Genomic DNA, 25,248 nt, shown 5'->3' with positions numbered 1-25,248 from the left:
AAATTCCCTGTATTTTCACTTCGCTGTACTGAAATCATACTGATCCATGACTTTAAAATCGAGGTACAACCCAAACCTTGACTATTTCTATACTGCTACACCCCTACTAATCACTGTTTTGAGAGAGTAAGTCACGATTATTAGCATTATCGCTAAGATTAGCCTATTAGCTTGTTGCCAACACTACACTCTTGCTAGTCTGTTGCTAATCTACTTGCTGTTGTTCACTGTTTTTGCAATTTACGTCCAAAATGTTGCATTCTTTAAAACTTTACTATAGTGCAACAGTCCCAACAGCAAGGCCTGTAACTATAAAAGTGCAGTTAAAAAGCTTTTTATGAGCGTTACATGCTCTGCCCTACTCCCATGAAGTCGTCCTTGTCTTTTTCCCCCCACTCCATACACTGACTGTATCCTCAGTTGGGATATGACACCATTACAACCTGCAAATTACCATTTACACGGCACCATGAATGCAGCATACGATTAACAGCGGCAGCGGAGCTGAAGATGTACTGGCTAAGAAAAGGTCAACAAGGAGTGAAAGGAGAGAACCTACAAGAGAGGGAAAACACACTACTGAAGCTAACTGCTAGTGACAACACCTCTGACCTCAAGCAATACCCAGTGCACGTGTGCCAATATGTGTGTGTGTGTGTGTGTGTGTGTGTGTGTAGGCTTTTGTGCATTAGAGATGGGGACAAATCTATTCAGTGATAGATTCTTTTCTTATGTTTGCATTTGAGGTAATGAAATGCTGCTATTCCTCTCTCAACCTGCAGGTGGTTCACTCTAAATTATTCATGCACAGTGCAAATCATTTGCCAAGTTTGTTTAGGCAATACCAATACCTAAAAAAAATAATAATAATAATAATAATAATAATAATAATGAATCAGGATATTTATAATTTGTGATACTAACAGTATTGCGATATAATGCTAATCAGCACCTAGGCAGCAATATATATAATAATATCGTATTGGGTGCTCTGCAGTGATTCCTATCCCTAGTGTGCATGTGTGTGTTCTTTGATCTCTGCTTGTGTTTTTTTTTTGTCTTATACTATGAGAAGCTGTTTCAGATGCTTGCTAATCCTCCCCACGAGGCCGAGCAGTGCACGCTGTGAAGTGTGTGTTATTATTCATCGAGAGATTCTCAAAATGCTAAACTTGGTGTCTCGGTATGCTGCGTATGGATGCATGGATATTTAATGACTGACTCACTCATTCTGATATTTTTAAACTTGTTTCCTCTCTTCCCTCCTCAACAACAGCAGTTCAAAAACAATTTCTCAGCAAAAGAAAGAGGTTTCCTTCTTTTTAACAACTGGTAAATGTTAGTCAGGTTTAATGTGTAAAAATGAAGCTTGTACGCTTATAACATTTCAATAAAAACATAGCAGCAAACAAAACTATTTATAGCCTCAGGGTCGCAACTACTTGGACCATTTTCCCAAGCTGAATACTACTGTACCAGATAGCGTCTCAGTGCACATTTGGTGTTCTTACTTCAGTCAGTGTCAGAACCCAAGACAGAGATTAGCAAAAGTTTATAATATGAGTAATACTTTCTAATTATATCTTTCCTTTTACATATCTATTATTTATTAACTACTCTAAAAGGCTAACATACTGTTCATGCCTTTCATACTACTGTCTACCCAATAGCTACTGCACATACTGACTACCCCCAGCCTTGATATACAGTACAGTGTATTTACTCACTGTGTCTACAAATATATTCACTTCTTCGACCTGCACCTTTAATTGGACTAGGGGTGCAATGATAAACTGACGTTACAGACTAAAATCGATAATTAAATTATTAGTTGCAGCAAATTTAATTGTCAATTCCCTCATGATGTCACTGTGCTTGATTCTTGCGTGAACTATGAACTCCCTGACATGTCGGTGGGAGTCTTACAGGCGTGAAGTGTGGTTTAAGTTGCATTTCATTCGTAACTTGAGCAAAAAAGCCGCTAGAGTGAATGACTTTGTGCTGGAGGGGTAGTAGCTGCTTTGTGAAGCACGCGAGCGTCTGGTAAGTGGGAAAGGATTCACACCTGAAGAGAATGTGGATAATTACTGGCTGTGTGTTGCTATAATTTTGGTTTTTATTTTCTGTTCTCCTTAATGAACCTTTAAAGATAAATTCATAAACACACACACACACTCTCTTTCACTCGATTGTGCTCTCCACTTTTTTCAGCTCACAGCACACTATTAGCCATATTCTTCTCAGGTGTGTGTTCTTTTCTCACTTACCTCACTCTCCGGTCCTTAACACTTCACTTCGCTTGACCCAGCCGTTCACCATAGATATAATCTCTGTTTTCCTAACATTTTAATTTAAATCCCATATTTACCATCCACCATCTTCCAACTTTAATTAGCAGTTATCATTTATCGCTGCTACTTTGCCTTTTCCTTTGTTCTAGATTTTTGTTGTATCTCGAATGTTCATTGCAAGACATATTTTTCATTTAAGTTTCCATCTTTATTCTGTTGATTGTTAGTTATCTCAAGCACAAAACAACCTCAAGATAAATTTAAAAGCTGATAGCTGAGTAGCAATTGAGTAATTGTGACAGTTGTCAGCCGATTAATCAATTATTCGTTTCAACAATCGACAGATAATCGTTAGTTGCAGCCCTAATTTGCACGATGCAAATATTAGAATCTTGGCTCTGGTCTGTGTGCATGGAGTTTGCATGTTCTCCCCATGTTTGCTGGGTTTCCTCTGGGTAACCTATTTGCACATATAGTAGTTGTAACATAATGGCTGAATGGATGAATAATAATAATAATAATTATTATTATTATTATTATTAGTCTCATAGTTATATTTACATTTTGTTCCTGACTGCAAACACTTAATGTAGATTTTTAGGAACAAAATGAAAAATCTAATTGTATGAGACAAATAGGTATAGTATATATAAATTATTCAGGCTTTCTGGAGGACTTTTTTTTGGCTTTAATTTTTAGCAAGGAAACAGGTGCAGATGGTGACAAATGATCAGGCTGGTGATACTGAATGCTGAGTGGGTGGAACAGATAAGAGGAGAAATGAGGTTGCTGGTGAGGTTGTTACATAAACAACCAATTTTTTAAGCATTTTGGGCACTGTACAGTCTGGCACATTAAACAACTGTTACAATTTTTTTAATTAAGTCTACAAATTTTTATTTAATACGAAGATATTATTGGTGTTTCAATAGTTAGTATTGGACAATTACTTCAAAAGTACAATTCACAGTATTTAAGCACATATAATTATCTACAAAGTAATTATTACCCAGGGTCGATTTTACCCATAGTGCCAATACTGCGACTGCTGGCTGTCTCTATCTCGGAGCCCTATGATAGACAGATCATGTTTTAGAGCCAGTACATAACAATATTAGGTTGGAAAAGTCTCTTTATAAGTGCTCCAGACACCTGTGTATAACTGACAGTCTAGCAGGAGAGACGCTCAGAAGCCTGTGATGTTTGGTTTCATCATCTCTATTTCAGCGTAAACAGAGACTGGCAGCTTGGAGGCAGGGGGAATTTCAGAGCACCTGGTGTCTGGATTAAACACACAGCTCATGGGCTGAAAGTAGAGCTTTACAGTATCAAGATTCAGGCTTAGGCTAGATTGTCTGTGCTCACACAAAACATTTTTTGCTCAACAGCCAGTGCATGTTTTACACGAAAACCTACAACAAGGGGCCACAACGTGATCAGAACGCAATATATATATATATATATATATATATATATATATATTATTTTTTTTATTTGGGCTGCTGAAGCAATAATTTCATCCACTTTCAAGTGTTGAAAAAATGCAATTTTAAATCACCGGCTAATCAGGAAAAAAACTAAACAAAAAGTTGCCGTTTGGGTGCAAAGCAGATGATTTCAGGACATAACTGGTGGTAAGAAATGGAATTCTCTAATAGAAATAGAAATAATCAGATAGCTAGCAGCATTGTTATGGTTACAGTGTTTGCATGGGGTGAGATGTGCTCTCTGAACTCAAACATGCTTGTGTGAAACACAGCTCTAGTGTGCATAAAAGTCTGAAGTCTAAGCCAAACGTCAAAGCTGCTAACCTGCTTACCTCATATAATTAGCAATGCAAGCTTTTACATTCAGTCACTTTCAGGACCATGGAGAGCGCTATGAGCTGAGCGAACACCATACTTCTGCACTAACTAGTAGGGTTCAGCATGTTTAGCCAGTAGATGAGAGTAAAAACTATCTTCATTTCTTTATATAATCCCCTGCCACACTAATGCACTTATCCCAGTATATTACTAGTTCTGGGATACCATCAGGGTAAAAAGTTCTCAGTATGCCAGGATCATGATTAGACTGCCTGTTCCATGTCCAAAATGCTGGCCTCGTAGAATGGTCCACACATGTAAAAATGGTTTGGAGCGAGGTCAGGACTGCACAGGGGATGTGGCAATAACTCCCAGCCGAATCCCTGTAATATGCAAGCGGTATTCGGGAATGATTGTGTGAATGAGTTTCCACAGACAGATGTGTCTATTTAGTTATCTGTCGATTTTTCAAGGATCAGGCTCCGAGCCACCTCAGCCGGGATCATTATTACTGGACGAACGTCCTTATTCATAACATTTGCACCATTCAAATGTTTTACTGCAGCAAAGAGTCTCATCATCGTATGGTGCTTGAAGTCTTCTGTTTTACACCAGAAAAACATTTTACACCTTAGTTTACCTAAACTTGCATCACTAGTCCTGATTTCACTTGAACACCCCTTGTAATCAGCTCTCTTGTGCAGCAAATCTATGAACAAGATTTATTATCCATTTTATACATGTACAATAATACTAACTTCAAGATTTTGGCACATCATACCCAAATAGTTCTTGGAAACAGCACAAAAAACACACATACAAACCTTAACACTCACAAAAAAAACAGCAAATTTTTTTTCCACTACTGCCAGTTCTCCTTTCAAAACAGACATCAACCCTTGCTCCACATTTTTTATATTTCTCTTTTCTTGATGTTTTACAAAATGCTGACAATGTCTCATTGTACATGCAGCATGTGTGTGTGTGTGTGTGTGTGTGTGAGCGATCACTTGACGTGCACACGCTTATAACAACAAAAAACTTATCCCAAGTGATTCAAGCCACGTAGTGTGTAAACTTTAGCGATTTTTGTAAACATATCACTCAATAATCATTCTTTTCAATTGTTTACATGGACTCTAACATGCTCAATGCATTTAATCATAACAAAACGTTTTCAGAATAAATCATGCGCAAAGTGGTTCTGCCAGTCGTGAAGCGCTTAATCTGCGGGATATATAACGAAAAATAAGTATTTCTCTCCAGCTTCAAGGTTAGTTTAGTCTTTCCATCTTTTCTGAAAAATCTAAACCTTCTGTGTTAAGGATTATACAAGAATCCAGTCTAACCTGAGAAATGAGACATGATTGGTTAGATGTGAAATTTTCTTTCTCAGCCAGAGATCAAGTGGATGAAAGTATGACGTTAAGATAATTAGGAGAGGGTTGTTTTCACACAGTTTAACAGTCAGCAATGCAAACTCAAGTAACCTGATGTTACGCCCATGTGCAACAAGCATGCGCAGAAAGAATATATTTAGCCAACAAGAAAAGAACAATCGGATCACGTGTTTACATGGATAATATTTACCCACTGAATGGATTGTCTGAGGTTTGCACCACCCTGACACAATGCAAAAATTCACTCTATTTGGGTCAGACTGTTGCATGACGCATATTTATTTCATTTGTTGTTTTATTCCCATTATTAGAGCAATATTATTGTCCATGTAAAAGCACAGAATGTCATCCTTTATGAAAATGCGACATACACAGTTCAGTACTGTCCAATTAATGAAGTCTTGAGGCACCCCTCATTTTTTCATATTTTGGCTTTTAAGAGTCAGACTTACTTGTATTTTAATGTGGTCATGTGGAATAATTTTTCAGGCTGACTGACACACTTTTTTGACTAATTTCTGCTCTCAACTTCAGTCCAGTACCTGACCAGTTTCAGAGAAATGTTTTTGTTTGTTAAGCCAAACAGTGACCGAATAATCATTCAAGCACCAGGTGATTAGTATACTGGTGATGCTTAATGTTGAGTGGTTGGGGTTGTTACATAAATAGCTATAGTGCTAACCACTAAGCCACTGCCCCTCATTTTTTTAATTGAATCTAAATAACTGAATTTAATGTACAGAAATGAGGAGTGGTCCGAGACTTTTGCACAGTATATGATATAATAAAATATGACACAAGATATTGTAAGCAACTAAAGCGTATGTTGCACTTGTATATGTACGCTTAACAGCAAGAAAATTAAACTTATTTTAAATATCTTTGGTGTTTCATACTGTATGACTTTACATCATTGTGATCTACTTATTGCTATCTTTGGCACAGTTTTATAATACCAGCCTAGCCTAGTGATCACCTACAGTACACTAACCTGAATAAACCAACCCAAAAAACATTTAGTAAACAAGTAGCATTTAGTTGTACCTTTTTAAAATAATTAAAAAAAAATTGCTTACATTACAATTGGAATACAATATTTTACTGGTAAGATAAAAGTTAAGTTAAGTAAGATAAGTTGTTAGCTTTCGCACACTTTAGACTTTAGCACATTAGAGTAGCATCCCCCGACCCACAGTTCTGACAACACTGTGATGCGGTTGTAGGCATTATAGCTAGTGTTACAATACTTTTATATACAGCAGTTTCACAAACACCATTTACTATCAACAGATTATGATATCTTTCTTTAATTAACCAGTTATTTTGCTCCACCAACACATATCCCTCCACGACTAAAGGAACTAATTGACCGTGACTGGTGGAGCAGGTGACTGACAGTTAGCGACCGGCAGTGTAATTAACAGAGGTGAAAGTCATTTTAAATTCTTACTGGTACAATGTATGGTACCAAGTTCCTCTTTATATTTCATTTATTCTACTTTAGAATGTGTCAGCTCTGTTAATTTCCTGGTTGCGGTGATAAATCCAAAATAGCGTCAAATGGCAATCTAGTGCATTAGGGTACAATGACTTATTCGACACACCAAGTCTTTATAGCATAAAAAAACACAGATGGTTCAGATGTGATTCAGAATGACAATGTTATCAAGTGTTTTCTTGCTAAAAATGCTTTTGTGACTTGTTTTGAAAGTGTGTTTTGGCAGGTAGCTGCTCTCTCCTCAGTACTGCAGACGTACTTTCACCCAAGCTGGCAACCAACTGTTAATGGTATTAATGACTGTAACGACTTGGCACACAGAGTAATACATATCATTAAACGGTCTAGTGATGTTACCATCTATTATCATCACTCACGGAATGCCTCCCATCCAATCAGATTGCTCAGTCAGAACTAATTGTTGTATGGTATTATTTAACTGCAAATATTCACAGTGGTTATATCCAAACATACCTTGGTAACATAACACAAAAACAATAAACACACTAGTTATAAGCTTTCTAACAAACTAGCCATAAGATACATCGTCTGTTGAAGGATATTCAGAAACAGAACAACAAAACTTCCATCCAAGCGTGCACATACTGAACACGAGTAAAGCTGATCTAGAGTAAGAAAGCACAGAAGTGAAATCAGTGTGATCAGGAGGAGTCCCTCCCACAGATACAAACGAGTGCACTCGCAACATCTGGTAAAAGAAAATGCAAAATTACAGCAATCATTTTTAAGACGACTGTATGATGTAACCCTACTGTTATTTTACTCCCAAAAAATACAGCAACCTAAATGGTAACAGGGGAAATACATGGCAGGAAATCAAGCTTTGTTTAAAGAGAGAGGGTTCCAACCATCAAACAGCTGCGTAATTTGAGCCGTGAGACGGCCTTGTAAAGCAAAATGACAAACACACATACACACACACACACACCTGTTGTTTGTACAATGAGGTCAAATCAGCTCTCGCCTAAATAAATATAATTTATAGGTTGTGCTCTTTCAGAATACACAGTGCAAAAAAAAAGAAAAAAGCATATATATATATATATATATATATATATATATATATATATATAAATATATATATATATATATATATATATATATATATATATATATATATATATATATAGTACACACAGAAATGGTAGTGCAAACAGACATTTTACAGGGTACAGATTGGTAACAAGGAAAGAAATCTGTTCAGTATTTTTAATAATTACTTTACTCTTAGGGCTGTAATCTCTATTATTAAACATTGGAAAAGTGCAACTGGTGCATCCCTAGTTTGAGAGATCTTGACTAGATTCTGAACACCACTTCACTTCACTTCACTCTGAGTAACAAATCAGAAGCAGGTTGGCGTACAGCCAGGACCACCACAAGCCAGACCAAGCATCCTGCAAGGCTCAAACCGGCCTCTGACTTTATCCTCGAGTCTATTTCTGATCTGTCTGTGTGAGTGCAAAGTGAGTTACAAAGCAGTGTAGAGTACAAAGCATTTGTATGTATTTGGTGTACTGAAATGCCACTTCTTGACATTTTCATGGAACTGTATAGAATATAAAGAACTGCCGTGTACATGCATAAGAAGGCTTGTTGGTCATATTTCGTTGGAATATTGTTGCAAAACATTTTTTATTCACAAATAGGTTCAAATATATTTTGCAACATTATTTCAATGAGATAAGACCAGGAGCCTACTTATTCATGCACATTTATATAAGACATCCAGGATGCTCGGGGTGCAGTCTCGTTCCTGAGCAGGAGACGAATTGCTCAGTGTTGATCAGAAGGATGTGAGTGAAGAATAAAGTGCCGAATCTTATGAACAACGAGAAGCGTCACAATGAAGCACCTCTGGTCGCTGTGTTGCGGTCAGGAGACGATGAGTACCTGAGTGACAGACATGACGGAGCCGCACAGCTGACACTCCGGTGCTGACTGAACACGAGAGCAGCTGCTCCGACATGAACAAACAGCGCTGCTGATCCTGCGTAATTCAGGAAGCCTGCTTGCTTTTTTATCGGACAGGCAAAACTATCTTATAAACAAATATACTTTCACACTTACTAACATGTCGGGAAGAACAATGGCGAGTTTTTCGGTACCGGCGGCCACCTGTGAGCGGCTCGTCATCACCGCCACCATGTAAATAACCAGAACCAGTGAACGCGACGCGGGCTGGAAACAGCAGCCTGCTCAGGGACAACGGGATGCGTTCTACCGTAACACACACGCGCGCGCGTGCGCCACGTAACGAGACGTTGCAAAACGTCTCGTATTTAAAAAAAAAAAAAAGATAAAACGCCTCGCGCTAAAGCCACCTGTCCGCCTCCGCCGAGGAGCGAGTAGGATAGAGAGGCAACCGAGTCTACTTACGTGTACTGCTGCGGGAAGCGAAGCGTCGCCGTTCCGGGCCAGGACACACACAGAAGCAACACCGTTTGCACCGAGAAGAGCCAGAAGAGACTCGAGGGCTGAGCGCAGATCGCCATTTTCAGTGCAACATTCAAGAAACAAATGAGAAAGGAGAGCCGCGTTTGGACGCGCACCGTTACTCTTAACGGGTGGAGACTTCCGGAGATCCGAGTCGCCCTTAGACCCGAGTGTACAGCAGCTCCGAAACACAGCGAGCGGAGCCGAGTACACTGATGTGTCAAGGCTGCCGGTGTACTGCTGCTGGAGCTCAGCCTTATCCTCTCTCTCTCTCACTCTCTCACTCTCTCGCGCGCGCGTATCTTTCTGTTATTCCAGTGTGTCAGACGGGGGCGCGCGCACGAGGCGGAGCTTATCTCATAACCACACCGAAGCACAAAGCTAGAGAGTAAACTGGAACTTGAGTTTTTTTTTTTTTTACCAATGAAATTTGCATTCTTCAAAAATATTAATAGTTACCGTTTTATGCGTTGATATTTGAATCACAATTTCAACTTATTTTTACTGAGCGGTACGATTTGTTTATTCGCTGATTCGATTATTGATTGATTCATTTATTCATTCATTGCGCATGCGCAAAAGTGTGCGCATCCAAATAATAAACCAGGTCGGTAAAATAGCCCTTCTAATTTTAACTCGTCGTTACGTCAAAATATGCCAACAATATGTAAGCGCTATGTATCAAGTCCAAGCAAGCGGACAGCAGAACACATATACCATATAAGTTACTAACTATATGTATACTTAGGGTTTTTATTAAGGTTTTGTTGTTATAAGGTGTACTGTATATATCATAACCAAAACTTTAAAATTAACAAACATGTATAAATATACACAAAGTATAATACATACATGTTTTTATACATACATATAGATTTTTATTTTTGTGTATATTTGTCATTACACAAAGGTACACAAGATAATCTGAGTAAATATAAAATGCAACTTTTAAATTATGATTTTATTTATTGAGGGGAAAAAAGCTGTCCAAACCTGCCTAAGAAAATAAAATGCACCCAGGCTTGATTACTGCCAGACCCGTTGTCCCTTAAATAGAAACTGCCTGATAAAGTGAAGCATGCTGAAAGACCTAAAAAAAAAATTAAAAACATGTCCTACAAGAAGAGCCATTTTCCACGAATGGAAAAAACCTGGAACAGTGGTGAACCCCTCCTAAGGAATTGCAAGCTTACCAAAATTACTCCAAGAGCACAACAAAGACTCATCCAGGAGTTCATTAAAGAACCCAGGACAAATCTAAGTAAAGAGCTACAATTAAGTAAGTAAGTAATACAGTTAAGTCCAGTGTCCATGATTCATCAATAAGAAAGAGACTGGGCAAAATGGTATCCATGGAGTTCCAAGGTGAAAGGCACTGCTGGCCAAAAAGAACATAAAGTATCATCTCACATTCGTCAAAAACATCTAGATCATCCCCAAGACTTTTGGCAAAATATTCTGTGGACTGATAAGACAAAAGTTTTTGGAATGTACAGTATTCATACACAGTCTAACATGATGGTAGCCTGATGGTCTGGGAAAGCTTTGCAGCATCAGAACCTGGACAACTTCCCATAATTGATGGAACCATGAATTCTGCGCTCTACCAGAAAATCCTGAAAGAGAATATTCAGTAATCTCTGTGTGACTTCAAGCGCAAACACACTTGGGTTATGCCGTAGTGATCCAAAACAGTGATCCAAAACAGACCAGAAAATTCACCTCTAAATGTTTCAAACACTTTAAAATTTTTTGAATAGTTAAAAATAATAATAAATTAACATTTTGGAGTGGCTTAGTCAAAGACTTGATTCGCCAACGCTTGATTGCAGTTGTTTCTGCCAAGAGGGACACAACCAGTTATTAGGTTTAGGGGGCAATTACTTTTTCTCTTAAGTCCAGGAAGGTTTGGTCACTTTTTTCCTTAATAAATAGGAAAAACACTGCAACTTTGTATTTATTCTGGTTACTTTGTATTTACTAATACTTAAATTAGTTTGGTGATCCAAATCATTTAAGTGTGACAAATATGCCAAAAAAAAAAGAAAGTGGAAAAAATTTTCACAGCACTGTATGAAGAAACTTTAAAACTATTAAAGAAAGCAGACAAGATTGAATACTGAAAATAACTGATTAATTTGTAATAACCTTATGTCCTTATGGTTGGATGTCAGTCGGGCCAAGTAATGCATTGTGAGTCTACTCTATGTTGCTCGAGGTTAGTTTTAAATAATCAGCACATAGCTTTTTTGCTCCGTCATTTGATCATCATGCTTGTGACCCCTGTGAGCTTTTTGACTGTGACATGCTAATTTGGAAACATCTCAATCAAAGAACTTTCCATTTACCTTCTGTCATATCTGCTTAACTTATGATGCATCTCCTTCTGGACATTCATGAAACTACTGTACGAACCATCACTCACTGGCAATTATATTTAAAAGACAGTGACATGGTAGTTTTGTAAATAATAAATATTTGAATTTGCACAATGTTGTCAATTACATTTGGTCAATAGATTATACTACATGTTTTATATAATAAAACTATGCAAAACTAATTTCCTTACAAGTAAAGAAACACCTAAGTGTCAATCAAATAGACACAACTGTATTTATGACTAATAAATCCATATAAACTAGACAGATGTACGCATAGATAAATTTACCATTTAAAAAAGTCGATAGTTCATTGCTACCTTCTCCTAATGTGTCACAGCTATTTTGGGTAAGGCATGTGGCTATCTTGTAGGCAGGTCTCTAAAGAACAGATGACACAGTCAATCTTAGGCAGCAACGCTTCTTATTGGCCCTCAAGGCAGTATTGATTTTCTCTTTCATTCATTCTCTTTTTTGTTGCTCTCTTGCTTTTACCAGGAAACTATAAATGATACAAGAAACTGATTAATATAAAAATCATTTTGATTTAAATTAATTCTAAAAATTAAAAGCTTACCAAGAATATTTTACTGCAAATATAGTGAAAATCATTTTACTGCATGTTGTACTTGACAGTATACAGTATGGTTGTGTGAAACAAGTAATTTTTTATTTTAAAATTAGAACAGTAACTTTGACCCAGGAAATGTTTAGGATTCAATGCAGAGACAAATGCAGTTCTCGAGACATACAGATCACAATGAACAAAGCAGTCTTTTGAAGTCTAGAGAGTAATTTCTTGCATTAATATATATTTCAAGCCAATTAATTCCCAGTGTAAAATAATGAATTCAATTTTCCTAATGAAAAGGCAACTAGATCAATTTCAAAGGCAACAGTTGGATGAATCTTTTCCTGGAAAAAGATTAAACAAAATGTTCTATGACAGAAACACTAGAGAAAAGGTTCTCATTGTAATGACACATAAGTACAGTATGTATAAATATACACTGATCAGCCATGACATTAAAACCACTGACAGGTGATGTAAATAACATTGATTATATCATTACAGAGGCATCTGTCAAGGGGTGCAATATATTAGGCAGCAAGTGAACAGTCGTCTCTCAATGTGTTTTAAGCAGGAAAATGGAATATGGATCTGAGCGAATTCGACAAGGGCCAAAATGTGATTGCTAGACAACTGGGTAATTGGAAAAGAGCATTTGAAAAAACAGCATGTCTTGTGGACTGTTACTGGAATGCAGTAGAGGAGCAGGCCACATGATGCTATGGGCATTGTTCTCCTGGGAATCCTAGGGTGCAGTCATTCACGTAAATCTTGCTTTGACAAATACCACCTACCAAAACATCATTTTAGACCAAGTACACCCCTTCATCGCAACAGTATTCCCAAATGGCAGTGGCCTGTTTCAGCAGGATAATGCTCCCTGCCACTCTAAAAACATTGTTCATGAATGGTTTGAAAAATATGAAAAAAAAAAGGCATTAAAGGTGTTGAATCAGCCTCCAAATTCACAATGTCAGTCTGATCAAGCATATGTAAAATGTGCTGAAGAGACAAGTCTGATCCATGGAGGCCACACCTCGAAATTTACAGGTGTTAAAAGAGAATCTCCTCTAATGTCTTTGTGCCAGATACCACAGCACACCTTCAGAGTTCTTATGGAGTCGTTGGCCTTGACAGCTTGTCACTGTTTTGGTGGCACAAGGGGAACCTACACTGAAAAACATGATTCAACATATTTGATTTAATGTCAGAATTTCCACTCAAGTGAAAAAAATAAGTTAAACAAAAAGACAAATTTAATAAATATAATTAAGTGCATTTATAAACATTATTAATTTAAGTAAAATAGGCATACAGTAATATCAATATGCAAAAATTTGTTTGTTGAATGTTGCTACCCCAATGCAAAAAATATAAGTAATTATAATTAAAAAATGTTTTTATTGCATTTTTTGCTTATTTTTTTGTTTTTGTACTTACAAAATCCGAAAAGCAACTCCACAGAGCACCTTTTACATTCAAGTTTTTCACATTCCGAAATATATAGATTGTTTTTAGTATTCAATTTTAACCAAATTAAGAGAAGACAATTTCATTCCTTTATTATTTTAAATTTTGTTAACTTTAATTTATTGTAACTAAAATGTTTTTGTATTATTACAACCAACATGGCATTACTACAGTATTTTAGGCATAATAGTTTTTATTTTTTTTTAAATGCACTTTAAAATCTTTGTTTAGAAATGTTTTCCAGTATTAAATTTGCAATGATCTTATAATAATGTTGTAGATTTTGTCAGGGCCATGTCAGGGTCCCAATGCATTTAGCATACTGTCACTAATTTCATATTGTGCATACAGTATGATCGTGCAATCAAACTAATTTATTCTTATCAGATCACATGATCATGCGCTCACCACATCCAATAAGATCAAACCGAATTATTACTATCAGATGAGATCACAATACACTCTTACCAGACAGATTGGTATAAATAGCATGACGCATACAGTGCTTTTTATCACAAAGTGATGGTATAAGAATTAGGGTTTATATTTTTTTATTTATTTACTGTATTTATACTAAATTCTTTGAACATGACATAGATGCATTGACAACCTGATGCATGCGTACCATAAACATGATAACGTGAAAAAGTTCATATAAAATGAATGATGTCTTCTAAAACATGGCATGGCCCTTTCAAGGTCATAGCACAAGCTGTAAGAGGTCGTTGTGAGAACTCCATTTTAGTAGCAACAATGCAATGACATTCCAATGACATCTCAGTGAGAACACCATCCAATGTTTCTTATCAGCGTTAGGCTTATAGTGGACCCCTAAGAGGTTAACTGGTCAATACCTTCGTTATTACTTCCTTATTAAGGTATTCCTGCATCTTGCTTCGATCATGTCCTCCCCAAAATAAATAGTATGAAAGGCTTTTTTGAACATGTCCAAGTTCTTAATGTGTTCATATAATTATTTAAGTACATAGTGGAAACATGGCTCAGTGTGATAGGGTTTTGCTTTTTTTGTTACTTAAAGGTTACCCTGCCACTTTTCTCCTTTTACCTTTTGTATTCACTTTCTATTGGTATGATGAACGTGAAACATTTACTAGCAATCCATATTCTGCTACATAAATAAAGAGATTCAGAACTGAATTAGTTTTCCATGTTTCTATGGCAATAGATGGTGTTTAACATATGAATAGTGTTTTTATATATATCTATACATGCTTATGTCTCATCACGAAGGGGTGATCTAAAATCATCAAAATCATATTCAGGATTGACCCTACTCACCAGGAGGGTAGGAGGAACTCTTTGCAATAATTTAAATACGAGTTGACATAGGCAGTCAAAGAATATTATGTCAGTGGTCTGATCTCGTTTGTGGGAAATCTAAATGCTACTGGTAGCCTAGAAATCAAAATCATTTTGTGCAACCAAGCGTTTGCATCTGATTACACTGAGTGAAAGGATTCTGTATTATCTGTTATAATCTGCACAGGAGCACTTCCTAATGTGAGATGTGCCATGATGATTATTGTGTGGTTGCTCAATCAAAATGCGTTTAAGGTTGTATCTCAAAGGTCTACTATGAACTAAATAGTGTGACAAAATAGTAAGTATACAGCTGACATACGGTTTATTAGTATACATTAGTAAAAATGAGGGTTGGGAAGTAACCCAAGGATTTAAGCTTCATGGAATGTGCTCTTTTATTGTCCTCTCACTCTCTCACTCAGTCACATTCAGTAACCAATTTATTCTGGGCAGGGTCATGGAGGCACACCAGCAACCCTGGAGGTGTGAGGCAGCAATCTTACCCAACGCACTTTTATGTCATCCCCATTAACGTCCTCTTCTCTGTGTTACGTAAGTGTTGTGAAAATAAACTCCACAGTGCACATCGCCTTTGAACATGATAGTCTCAGGTTATGTGTATCATTTCAACAGCTTAATGTCTAAGCAGATGGCTAGGAGAGAATCCAGAAACTGTTGTAAGATAAAGGACAACAACAAAAAGAAGAGGATGCACTAAGAGGTGACTCTAAGTAGCACTTACAAACAATAGGTCTGCAGACAATCATGATTACAATAGGTATTCATTCAGTTTTATGACGCACTCTTAATGTCTAATGTTAATTCAACATGAAGAATATAAAACGCACAGGTGGGTGAGAAACACAAAATGCATATGACTTATTCAAATGACTCACTTCCACTTGACATCACCAACTTTGAAGTAGAAAATTACAAAACAACATAATGTTATTTTCCAACCTACTAAAGATAGCTCAAAGGCTAAAACAACTTCAAAATAATAGCTACTGTATGAATTCCACAATCAGTCGGTTATATATTGTCAGCTAGCAGGATGATTAGAGAATAAATAAATGCCTTAATCGTACCTTACTTGTCTATTGTTATAAATGTAATTGGAAGAATAATGGTAGTGCTGTGGTTTAATGGTTAGCACAATCACTTCCCACCTCCAACTTTGGGGTTCGAATCTCGCCTCTGGTCTCTGTGTGTGGAGATACATGAAAGTTCTTCACATGCTCAATGGGTTTTCTTCAGGTACTCCAGTTTCCTCCCACAGCCGAAAAGATTGATGTTTCCAAGTTGCCAGTAGTGTGTGAGGTGTACAGTATGTGCTTGTACACTTGCATGGGTTGGTATCCCACATCCAGGCTGTCCCCAACTTTGTGCTCCGAATTCCCTGGTATAAGCTCCAGCATCGTTCCCATCTCCCACCCACTTCAAGATAAATAGTATGAAAGATGGATGAATTCATTTATTATACTTTATATTTGTAAAGGCGGTTCTCAGTCCTTCATTGCCTTTGAAGGCCTCATCGGTAAAATTGTTACAGTTGCACAAAACAGCCCAAAATGTCTAAATCATCTAAATTTATATCCTATCTACCTTTGCACCTATTTGGGCAGTGGTGTTTGTAGTTTTATTAATTTTACAGTAAGGATAGTGGCAGTTTTGTGACTTTCAAATGAAATTAATTATATTGAACAAAATTCTTCCTGTTAAAACAAGTCTGTCCAACTATCTTTTTAAAGTTAAATACAAACACTACAGTGTCTTCATCCTAAAACAGTCACACATACAGTAAAGCACGTCCTCATAAATAGGCCATTTCCTACTAATGGCATTGAAACTGGACCTCTATCTGAGTCATCTGCCAAAATGAGTATTATTGCTGACGCACTCGTTCCGCTCAGACCCTTCCTTATCCATATTCTTTCCTTCACCGTGCACTTGGAGACACCATGAACAAAAACCTCCTCATCTGATCAGCAGCTGTAAGTGGCCCAGGAACCATGTGATACAAGCACATCATTAAATTTCTGTTGTGGCCTTGTAAGTCTAATTTCCTTTACTGTGCGCTAGGTCTGGAGAATACAGAGTCAGTCAAAGCCAAATCATATCCACTAAAACACATTAAGACTCAACAATAAATGGATGGTTGTGAGGTGCACTGGGGACTGACATGTTTATAGATAGAGAGGAAAAGAGGATTTTGAGTAGGAGTGTGTGGAAGAGTGAACATTTCTCACCTGCAATACCATTTCTTGTGTTTCGCCAAGTTTATTAGACACGCTGATTTAAACTAAGAAAAGCAATTCATTTTTATTATCACTAGTCATGATTGTAATTTGATATGCCTTGGAGTTCCTTGAAAAAAAAAAAGTTTCTTAAAGAACAAATTCTAGAGAATGTTCATGGGCAAAAATGAACAAATATTCTACAGAACCTTAGTACTCACATTCTGCAGGAAAACACAGTTAGAAATGAATCTAGAAAAATAATTTGATGATAGATTAGGGCTAGGGTAGAAGTTTTATGCAAGGTCCAACCCTCCTTATTTATCCATGCTTAGACCTGCACTAAAAGAGCACTAGTGTGTGCAACCACCAGTGGGTGGAATTGGTTTTCTGACCCGGAATCAAAAGCAAGTCATGACGGTAAACCCACTGAATGCTAAGCACTAGTCCACCAGTGAATTTTAACCTACAGTAGTACCTCCTGACCCGAACCACAGCATTACATTACGATAGACTTATTTCTTCACCACCTCCGCCTTCTTCATTTTAAACCTCTCTTGTCAAAAAAAAATCACATAATGGCAAGTAAAATAAAAACAACAGCGGTTGAAATGAATAGAATGGGTGTGAAAGACAGATCTCATGAGATTCAGATGATAAGGAGAATATACTGTATCAAAACCTGAGCAATGATTTTTGCAATGAATTACTAGCAAGAACAACTTGTGGATATTTTACAGCAGTGTAGAAATAAGAGAATTTTAAATTGATGGTAAAAAGAAACATTTAATAAAGTACATAAAAGTTCAATAAAGCTTCCATGTTTCCATGTAAAAGGTGGAATTCTGCAGAACATCAGTATGTTAGCAGAGAGTAAAATCAGTATCTTAGAACTGTGTAAAATTTGTGGAAAAAATATATATTAAAAATAATAATAAATTTTTTTTTTTACCTTTGTAAAAGAAAAAAAAAAATAAAAAATAAGCCAAATGTTCTACTGTATAGATTCTTGTTGTAGGTTTATGAAATTCTGTAGAACCCAGTAAAATTACATAATACATATATCTCAAAGCAAAAGTTGGGTGAGAGGATGGATTTGACATGAAGTATTTTTAGATAGCTCCAAATTCATGAGTGGTTAACCTAACACATGTACAGTGCTGCTGATTATGCGTCAAAAGCATTTCACACAGTAATTACACTATAATGATCTTCAAAAAAATCCAACAGTGTCATTATTACAGTTCCATATTTAACCGCCCTAGATGTCAAGCGAACACTACCCTTGATGAGAGAGGCCAGAACCTTGAGACAGATGAGCTACGACAGTAGGAGGCCATTCGATTCCTGTCAGCCAAGAACAGGAACATGGAGGTACAGAGGGAACAAATTAACCAAAGCTTGACAGTTAAAAATTGGTAAAAACTAGGTGACCGCTCTTATCAACAAGCAGTTTCGTCTCATAGAACTGCCTCTTACTGGATTGTTATTGTTTTTCATCATTCTGTGTAAACTCTAGAGACTGTTGAGTGCGAAAATCCCAGAAGAGCAGCAATTTCTGAAATACTCCAACCAGCCTGTCTGACACCAACAACCATGCCACAGTGAAAGTCATGGAGATTAAATTGTTTTACACTTTACCTGTAACTGTACAATTGTATAATTTGCAATGACAAGCTGAAATCTCACATTTTTTTTGTAGGGATGCCTACAGATTATGGACTCTTGCACAGACTAAAGTTTATCTATAAATACATTGCAAGTTAAACAGATCTATGACTGTTTGTTCAGGTTGTGAGTCACGCCAGGGCAAGCGCTCAGAAAATTATTCACAATTTTCACCCATTTCACATTTACCATAACCGAATTTAGATCAGAACTTTGATTAGAATTTGTCATCTGGGTTTTGTCGCATGAAAGCCTCTGGCTGCTGCTGAGGATGTCCCCATGTGGTCTGCTTGGGATGCATGTGGTGATTGAGGACAGTTCCACTCGATGACCATAAAGATGGCCTCAGACTGGGCTGTTGTAGGCAGATTTTCTCTGATGTCTTGTGCCTGAAGTCACCCAGTAGTTTGAGAACTGATATTGCCATGAACAGTTTTGTACCCAAGCCCACATCTGAGAAAGTGGACATTGTAATAGCTTAAACACATTTTCTGTTAGATAACTGAAATTTTAAACTTATAGCGTACAGAAATAGCAGGGATTGATTCATGGTCACACTACCTGGTATCACCCAAAAGTATGGGTTGTCTTTTAAGACAGTGCCCTTTGTTAAAAGCACTACACAATAGAATAGAGTTGAGTTGAGTTGAATTAATTTTTTGCACACGATTTCTTCTGATGCTGGGAAATTTACAAACCTGACAGCTTTGCTTAGGGTTTGCCTTTGGGCTTTGATTATTTTGCAAATGCTTTTGCTTTTCTATTATTGACAGGATATCATCAGTAGTGATAGCAAAAATTCTTCTAATGGCTATTTTAGTGCTTTCTACAAATGTCATCTTTTTTGCAATGCCATTGATAGCTCTGGACAGGTTCTCTTGTCCAATAGATTTACAAAAATCACCATTGGCATTCAGCTGACTGGGCAGAGACAGTCTGTAATCCTTTTTTTATTTTATTTTTTTTAGATTATCTGTCTGCTTCAGTGTTTATAAATGCTCTCCAATAACTTTAACTACCTTATACTATATACGTATTGCATAAATTTTATCATATCCTTTTGGGAAACTTTTTGAAATCCAATTCTTGTAACTTCAGGTTGTATGTTTGATTGATTCTGCTTTATTGCCATCATTCTTGAGTGAGCTTTGATATCCAGTTTCAAAATATCAATGGACATGTGACATTTGAGAAATGGTGCTTTTGTTAAAGAAATCCAAACCAATCTATCCACATAATTTAACAAAGCATTGTCCAACTTCATGACCAACGATGCCTTAAGCTGGAATGGCGATATAGCATTTTCAATATATGGAAGGCAGGAAAGGAACCAATAAGGCATGAATTTAAGCTGGAATTAATGCCAAATAGGCATCACCCTTCGATAGAAATAATGCACTTGTAATCTTGTCAGGTCAACATACATCACATGACAACTATAGCACAATAGGGAACATGACCCACTGTATGCTTATCATTGATTTGTCAGTATTCTACAGTACTAGATTGGATTGAGGATAGCTATTTTAACTTGTGCTGAAATACAGTAGGGTTCAGCGAACATGCCTGTATTCCAAAATCAAAAAGGATAATAAAAAAGTATATTCTAGGGAATAGCCATGCAAAAGGACCACTATACTATGTTTGGAAATAGTGTTATTTGTTCAGCATTGCAAACTGAATGAATTTTATATGACTGACCACAAATTGACCAATGCTGAAGAGAATATTTAACAGTGTGGTTTAATATTATGGGTAGTTTCTCCCTATTGATATACAATCCTTCACACTTTACATTAAAGGAAATGAAGAGGGCGTAATAAAGGAGATGTGAATTGTAAAACCACAATGAGGAGAAAACCCAGCCTGACAGGAGAGTGGGTGTGGGTGAGTGAGTGGTGAGGAAATGCAACTTCAACTTCAATTGATGAGAGAAGTAGTAGTCAGACATATTGACCAAAATTCTTCAGCAAGTATAATAAAAGTAAGGAAGAGAATGTTTGGCTGATACATGTACACACACACACACACACACACACACACGCGCGCGCACACGCACTCACACACACACACACACGCACACACACACACACACACACACATACACATATATCAAGTAGGGCACACTCAGACAGGAATTAATCACACCATGTTGCCCCTGTCTCTGGGCCAAGTAAAAAGTACCAAGCATCTTTCTACATGCCACATTGTTCTTTCTTCTCCTACACTTTATTATCTTTCTCTTCCCTCTCTGTACAAAATCTATTCACATCACCAATCATGGCCAGACAGAAAGGACAAATGTGTTGGTTTAGTCTGAACTTCAGACTATTTTTCTAGCTGAACGCTACAGTAAGACATTTAATATATAAAACTAGACTCCATTGCTATAGGCAACAGTTATCTTTTAATTTTGTTTCATTGAGAAACCTTGTTCAATTACCACAAGGTCTTTTTCATACGGTCAAAATAGAAGTTAATAGATTGTAAACCACAAGCATTTTATGTAGAGTATGAAGAAATCAGATGGTTCAAGTGTATAGTTAAACTTTTAATATCTCAGCGCAGAATAACAGAACACAGTTATATGTTAAGAATACAGTAACGCGATTTGCTAGCGTTCTGCAAGGCGACAAAGATTTTAAATAAATTTTGACTTGGAAAACGAATAAGTCTTGGTTTACAAGTACCGAGTATCATGTAACACGCATGCGCTTTTTGTTTTGATGCTGAGCGTCACGTGATCACAACTGTCATTGCCTCTCACTGGTAAAAATCAACATCCGTGCATGCGTGTACTGTTTACTATAACACTGTGACCACGTGTGTGTGTGCGTAAAAATTTTTTGTGTGTGTACAGAGCGTGTACCATTTATTAGAGAAATAATTTATAAAGAAATAATTTATAGGTAAGGTTTAAAGTTTTCTCAGTATGGCGGAGGAATGATCAAACTCCTCATTTACTCTTTTACATATGGCCTTTATTAAAGTGTTTTGTAAATGTCACTCAACTTCATTCATGAGTAATAACAATAATAATAATAAACGTAGTTATGATGGTAATAATAGTAGCAGTAATAGTAGTAATGGTAACAGTGGTACAATAATGGGAATAATAGTAGTAGTGGAAATGGTAATGATAGTAGTAGTAGTAGTAGTAGTAATAATAATAATAACAATAATAATAATAGTAATAGAAGTAGTAATAGTCATCGTAATAGTAGTAGGAACAATTTTAATAGAATTAATAGTAGTAGCAATGGTAGTCACTCACTGACTCACTCATTAGCTATACAGCTTCATCCTGTGTACAGGATCGCGGGGGGCCGGAGCCTATCCCAGAAGACTTAGGGCATGATGCGAGGCACACCCTGGACAGGGTGCCAATCAATCGCAGGGCACACACCTACACGCACACACACACACACACACACACACACACACACACACACACACACTCATTTACACAATACGGGAATTTGGACTGTGGGAAGAAAACTGGAGAACCCGGAGGAAACTCGTACCAAGCATGGAGAGAACAAACTCCATGCACACAGACCTAAGGCAGGAACTAAACCCAGACCCTGGAGGTGCAAGGTGACAGTGCTAACCACTACACCACTGTGCTGTCCTTTAGTAGTAATGCACAATAGAAAATCTTTATTTAATGAACAATCATAGTTGGAATAAGATGACTTCTTGTGTCAGGCTGCATGCACAAAAACTTAACTGTGCTGTGCAGATGAACTCACTCTTAAAGAAGTAATGGCACTCATTTATGAAATTTGTTTAGATTTTAAATTACTTTTATTGTATCTTTTGGGCAGCATTAAAGATTCTGTTGATGGTAAATCAGAGATGTGTTAGTACACTGAGAAATCTATTGGCAGATTTTTTACAGTAGTTGTTTATGGAAGTGAATGATCTTGTCCACTGTTAACCACTGTTTTTACGACTGTAAACAACTAACAGGGGATAGATCTTTAGAGATGCAGGGCTTGCTAAGGGAACACATTTACACACAGATACACACTCAAAAGCATGTCTACGACCTAATGGTTTCAGGAAAGAAAATAGACAAAGTCATGGAAATTTGGATTTAATGGAAACAATATTGAAGTAATTATCACCAGGTAACCAGAACCGGTCTTAAGTGCAACAATATTTGCACAGCAATATTTCTCACTCTCTCAATTTTTTTTTTTTTTTACCTTACTCAGTTCTCACTGTAGCCTTCATTAGCTCAGGTCACTCAAATAACACCATGGCCTTCACAAGCTTAGTTCAATTAAACCTTGAATGTGGAACAGAATCGCACCATCATAGACTTTCTAACTTATTTTTAGAGTTTTAAATGGGATTTAATTCCAGATATTGTAATAATAATTACATTCCAGCAGAATAAAGAATGGTGTGAGAAGCACCTAGTATCAGTCACCAAAAAAGGCATATAATAGAATATTATATTATAATATTTATTATAATATAATATTATAACAATAGCAGAAAGAAAAAACACAATAGTATATAATAGATCTCTGCTCAATCCAAACAGTTTTCACTTGTGAATGAATAGACTTATCTCCATGTTGGATAAACGCAGATAATCGCTTCTGTTCAAATGCTGACAATTGCACCAAAGCTGCTTTAAAGTTTCCTCGTCACCATAAATGCTGAAGCAGATATGAGGAGGATAAATTAAGGATGAAAAATGTTTAGAAATAGGTGTGAATATATAATTAGATTGTTCAGTCTGTCACTGATCTTAAGGTTCTAAACAACAGTACATGAAATTCAATCTATGAAATTCATTCTAAATGCCAATTCTAAATTCGATTGTTTAAAAAAGAAGACTGCAGTACAGTACACAATGTCTTAGGTATGATGTCAGAGTGAATTGGAGATGAAGAGGATCTAAATAATTTACAAGCTGTGTACATGAGTAACCACATGCTGACGTAACACACCTTAGTTAGATTGCAATTAACAAATAAATAACTAATAAAGAGACAAATAAAGAGACTCAGCTGAGGTGTATAGTCACAGATGCCTGAAAACCTACCAAGTTAATATCTGCCAGTTATTCAGGGTATTGTAAGGCAAAAAAATACAGTACACACACTAAAAAAAAGAAAGATTAACTGTAATGCTTGTTTACAATTAAGGCACATTGTATCTTCTTTGTAAATATGGAAAACCTTTATTTTTATAGCACTGCATGTATTACTACCAGTAACACTGCTGTGATTTTACATTAATACTGCTGTTTTTTTTATTTATTATAGCTTAAAAGAGTAGAACAGAAGAAGACGCATAAGGTGTTAATTACACAATAAGAAAGTGCTAAAGTAAAATTGATCATATGCCTAATTTACCTAATTACTAATTTACCTTCAGGTTAAACTTATTGCACTTACCCTCGCTAAGAAATTAAAGCTCTATATTTGGCAAAATGTCTGATGAAAGCTAAACAAATTGAGAATAAAAAATGACCAGATATACGTCTGATTCAGTGGTACATTTAAACAAAATAAAAATTTCATACAAGCTTTAACAAGCTTATTGCATTTTTTTTCTTCTTTTTTTTCTTAATGGTCAGCTCAGCCATAAACCGCACAAAAATACACACAGCCAGGCTATGTGATAACAGAGTTGAAGTGCTGTCATGCTCTGTTTGGGGTCTAATGACCCCTGGGAAATGGCCCTTTTTAGCCCACAGGAAACCGGCCCATTGTGCTAACTCCAGGAGAGAGAGGTGTGCACGTGAGCATAGAGGAAAAGGCAGAAAAATGGAAATAAAATGCAAAAAAGGGAATGTGAGACATCCCTATAACTTCATTTAGATCCACAGCATAAAAAAAAGATATAGATCTTTTTCATAAGCCTTGATTATAGATTTAATAAGAATTAGAATGCTTAGATTTACAAAAATATTCATTTTTAGCAGTTATATCTATGTGTATAATTATAATATACAGGGAATATAATATATCTCCATCTCTTTGTATGAACAACACCTCAAAGCACCCCCACCAACACACACACACACACACACACACACACAAACAGACCTGCAGACAAGATTTCTTCTTATTATTTCATTTTTGGACATGTACCTGTACAATGACTGGCTAAAAAGGCCATGAAAGC

The 25,248-nt window shown here is 36.6% G+C and overlaps 1 protein-coding gene across 2 annotated transcripts in view; it reads right to left on the bottom strand.

The window, feature by feature from the left end:
- cacna2d2a (calcium channel, voltage-dependent, alpha 2/delta subunit 2a) overlaps positions 1-9,710 on the bottom strand; it is a 242,239-nt gene extending 232,529 nt beyond the window's left edge. For both annotated transcript variants that reach the window (XM_053497570.1, XM_053497571.1), the window contains exon 1: positions 9,395-9,710. In XM_053497570.1, coding sequence (XP_053353545.1) covers positions 9,395-9,510 — 116 coding nt within the window. In that variant the 5' untranslated portion in view covers positions 9,511-9,710. The remainder of the gene's footprint in view (positions 1-9,394) is intronic.
- Between the last annotated feature and the right edge of the window lie 15,538 nt (positions 9,711-25,248).

This window comes from Clarias gariepinus, chromosome 6 (genome assembly GCF_024256425.1).
Source record: "Clarias gariepinus isolate MV-2021 ecotype Netherlands chromosome 6, CGAR_prim_01v2, whole genome shotgun sequence".
In the NCBI taxonomy this organism is placed as follows: domain Eukaryota; kingdom Metazoa; phylum Chordata; class Actinopteri; order Siluriformes; family Clariidae; genus Clarias; species Clarias gariepinus.
Note: the sequence above shows the minus strand (reverse complement) of the source record. Positions and strands in the feature narration are given on the sequence as shown.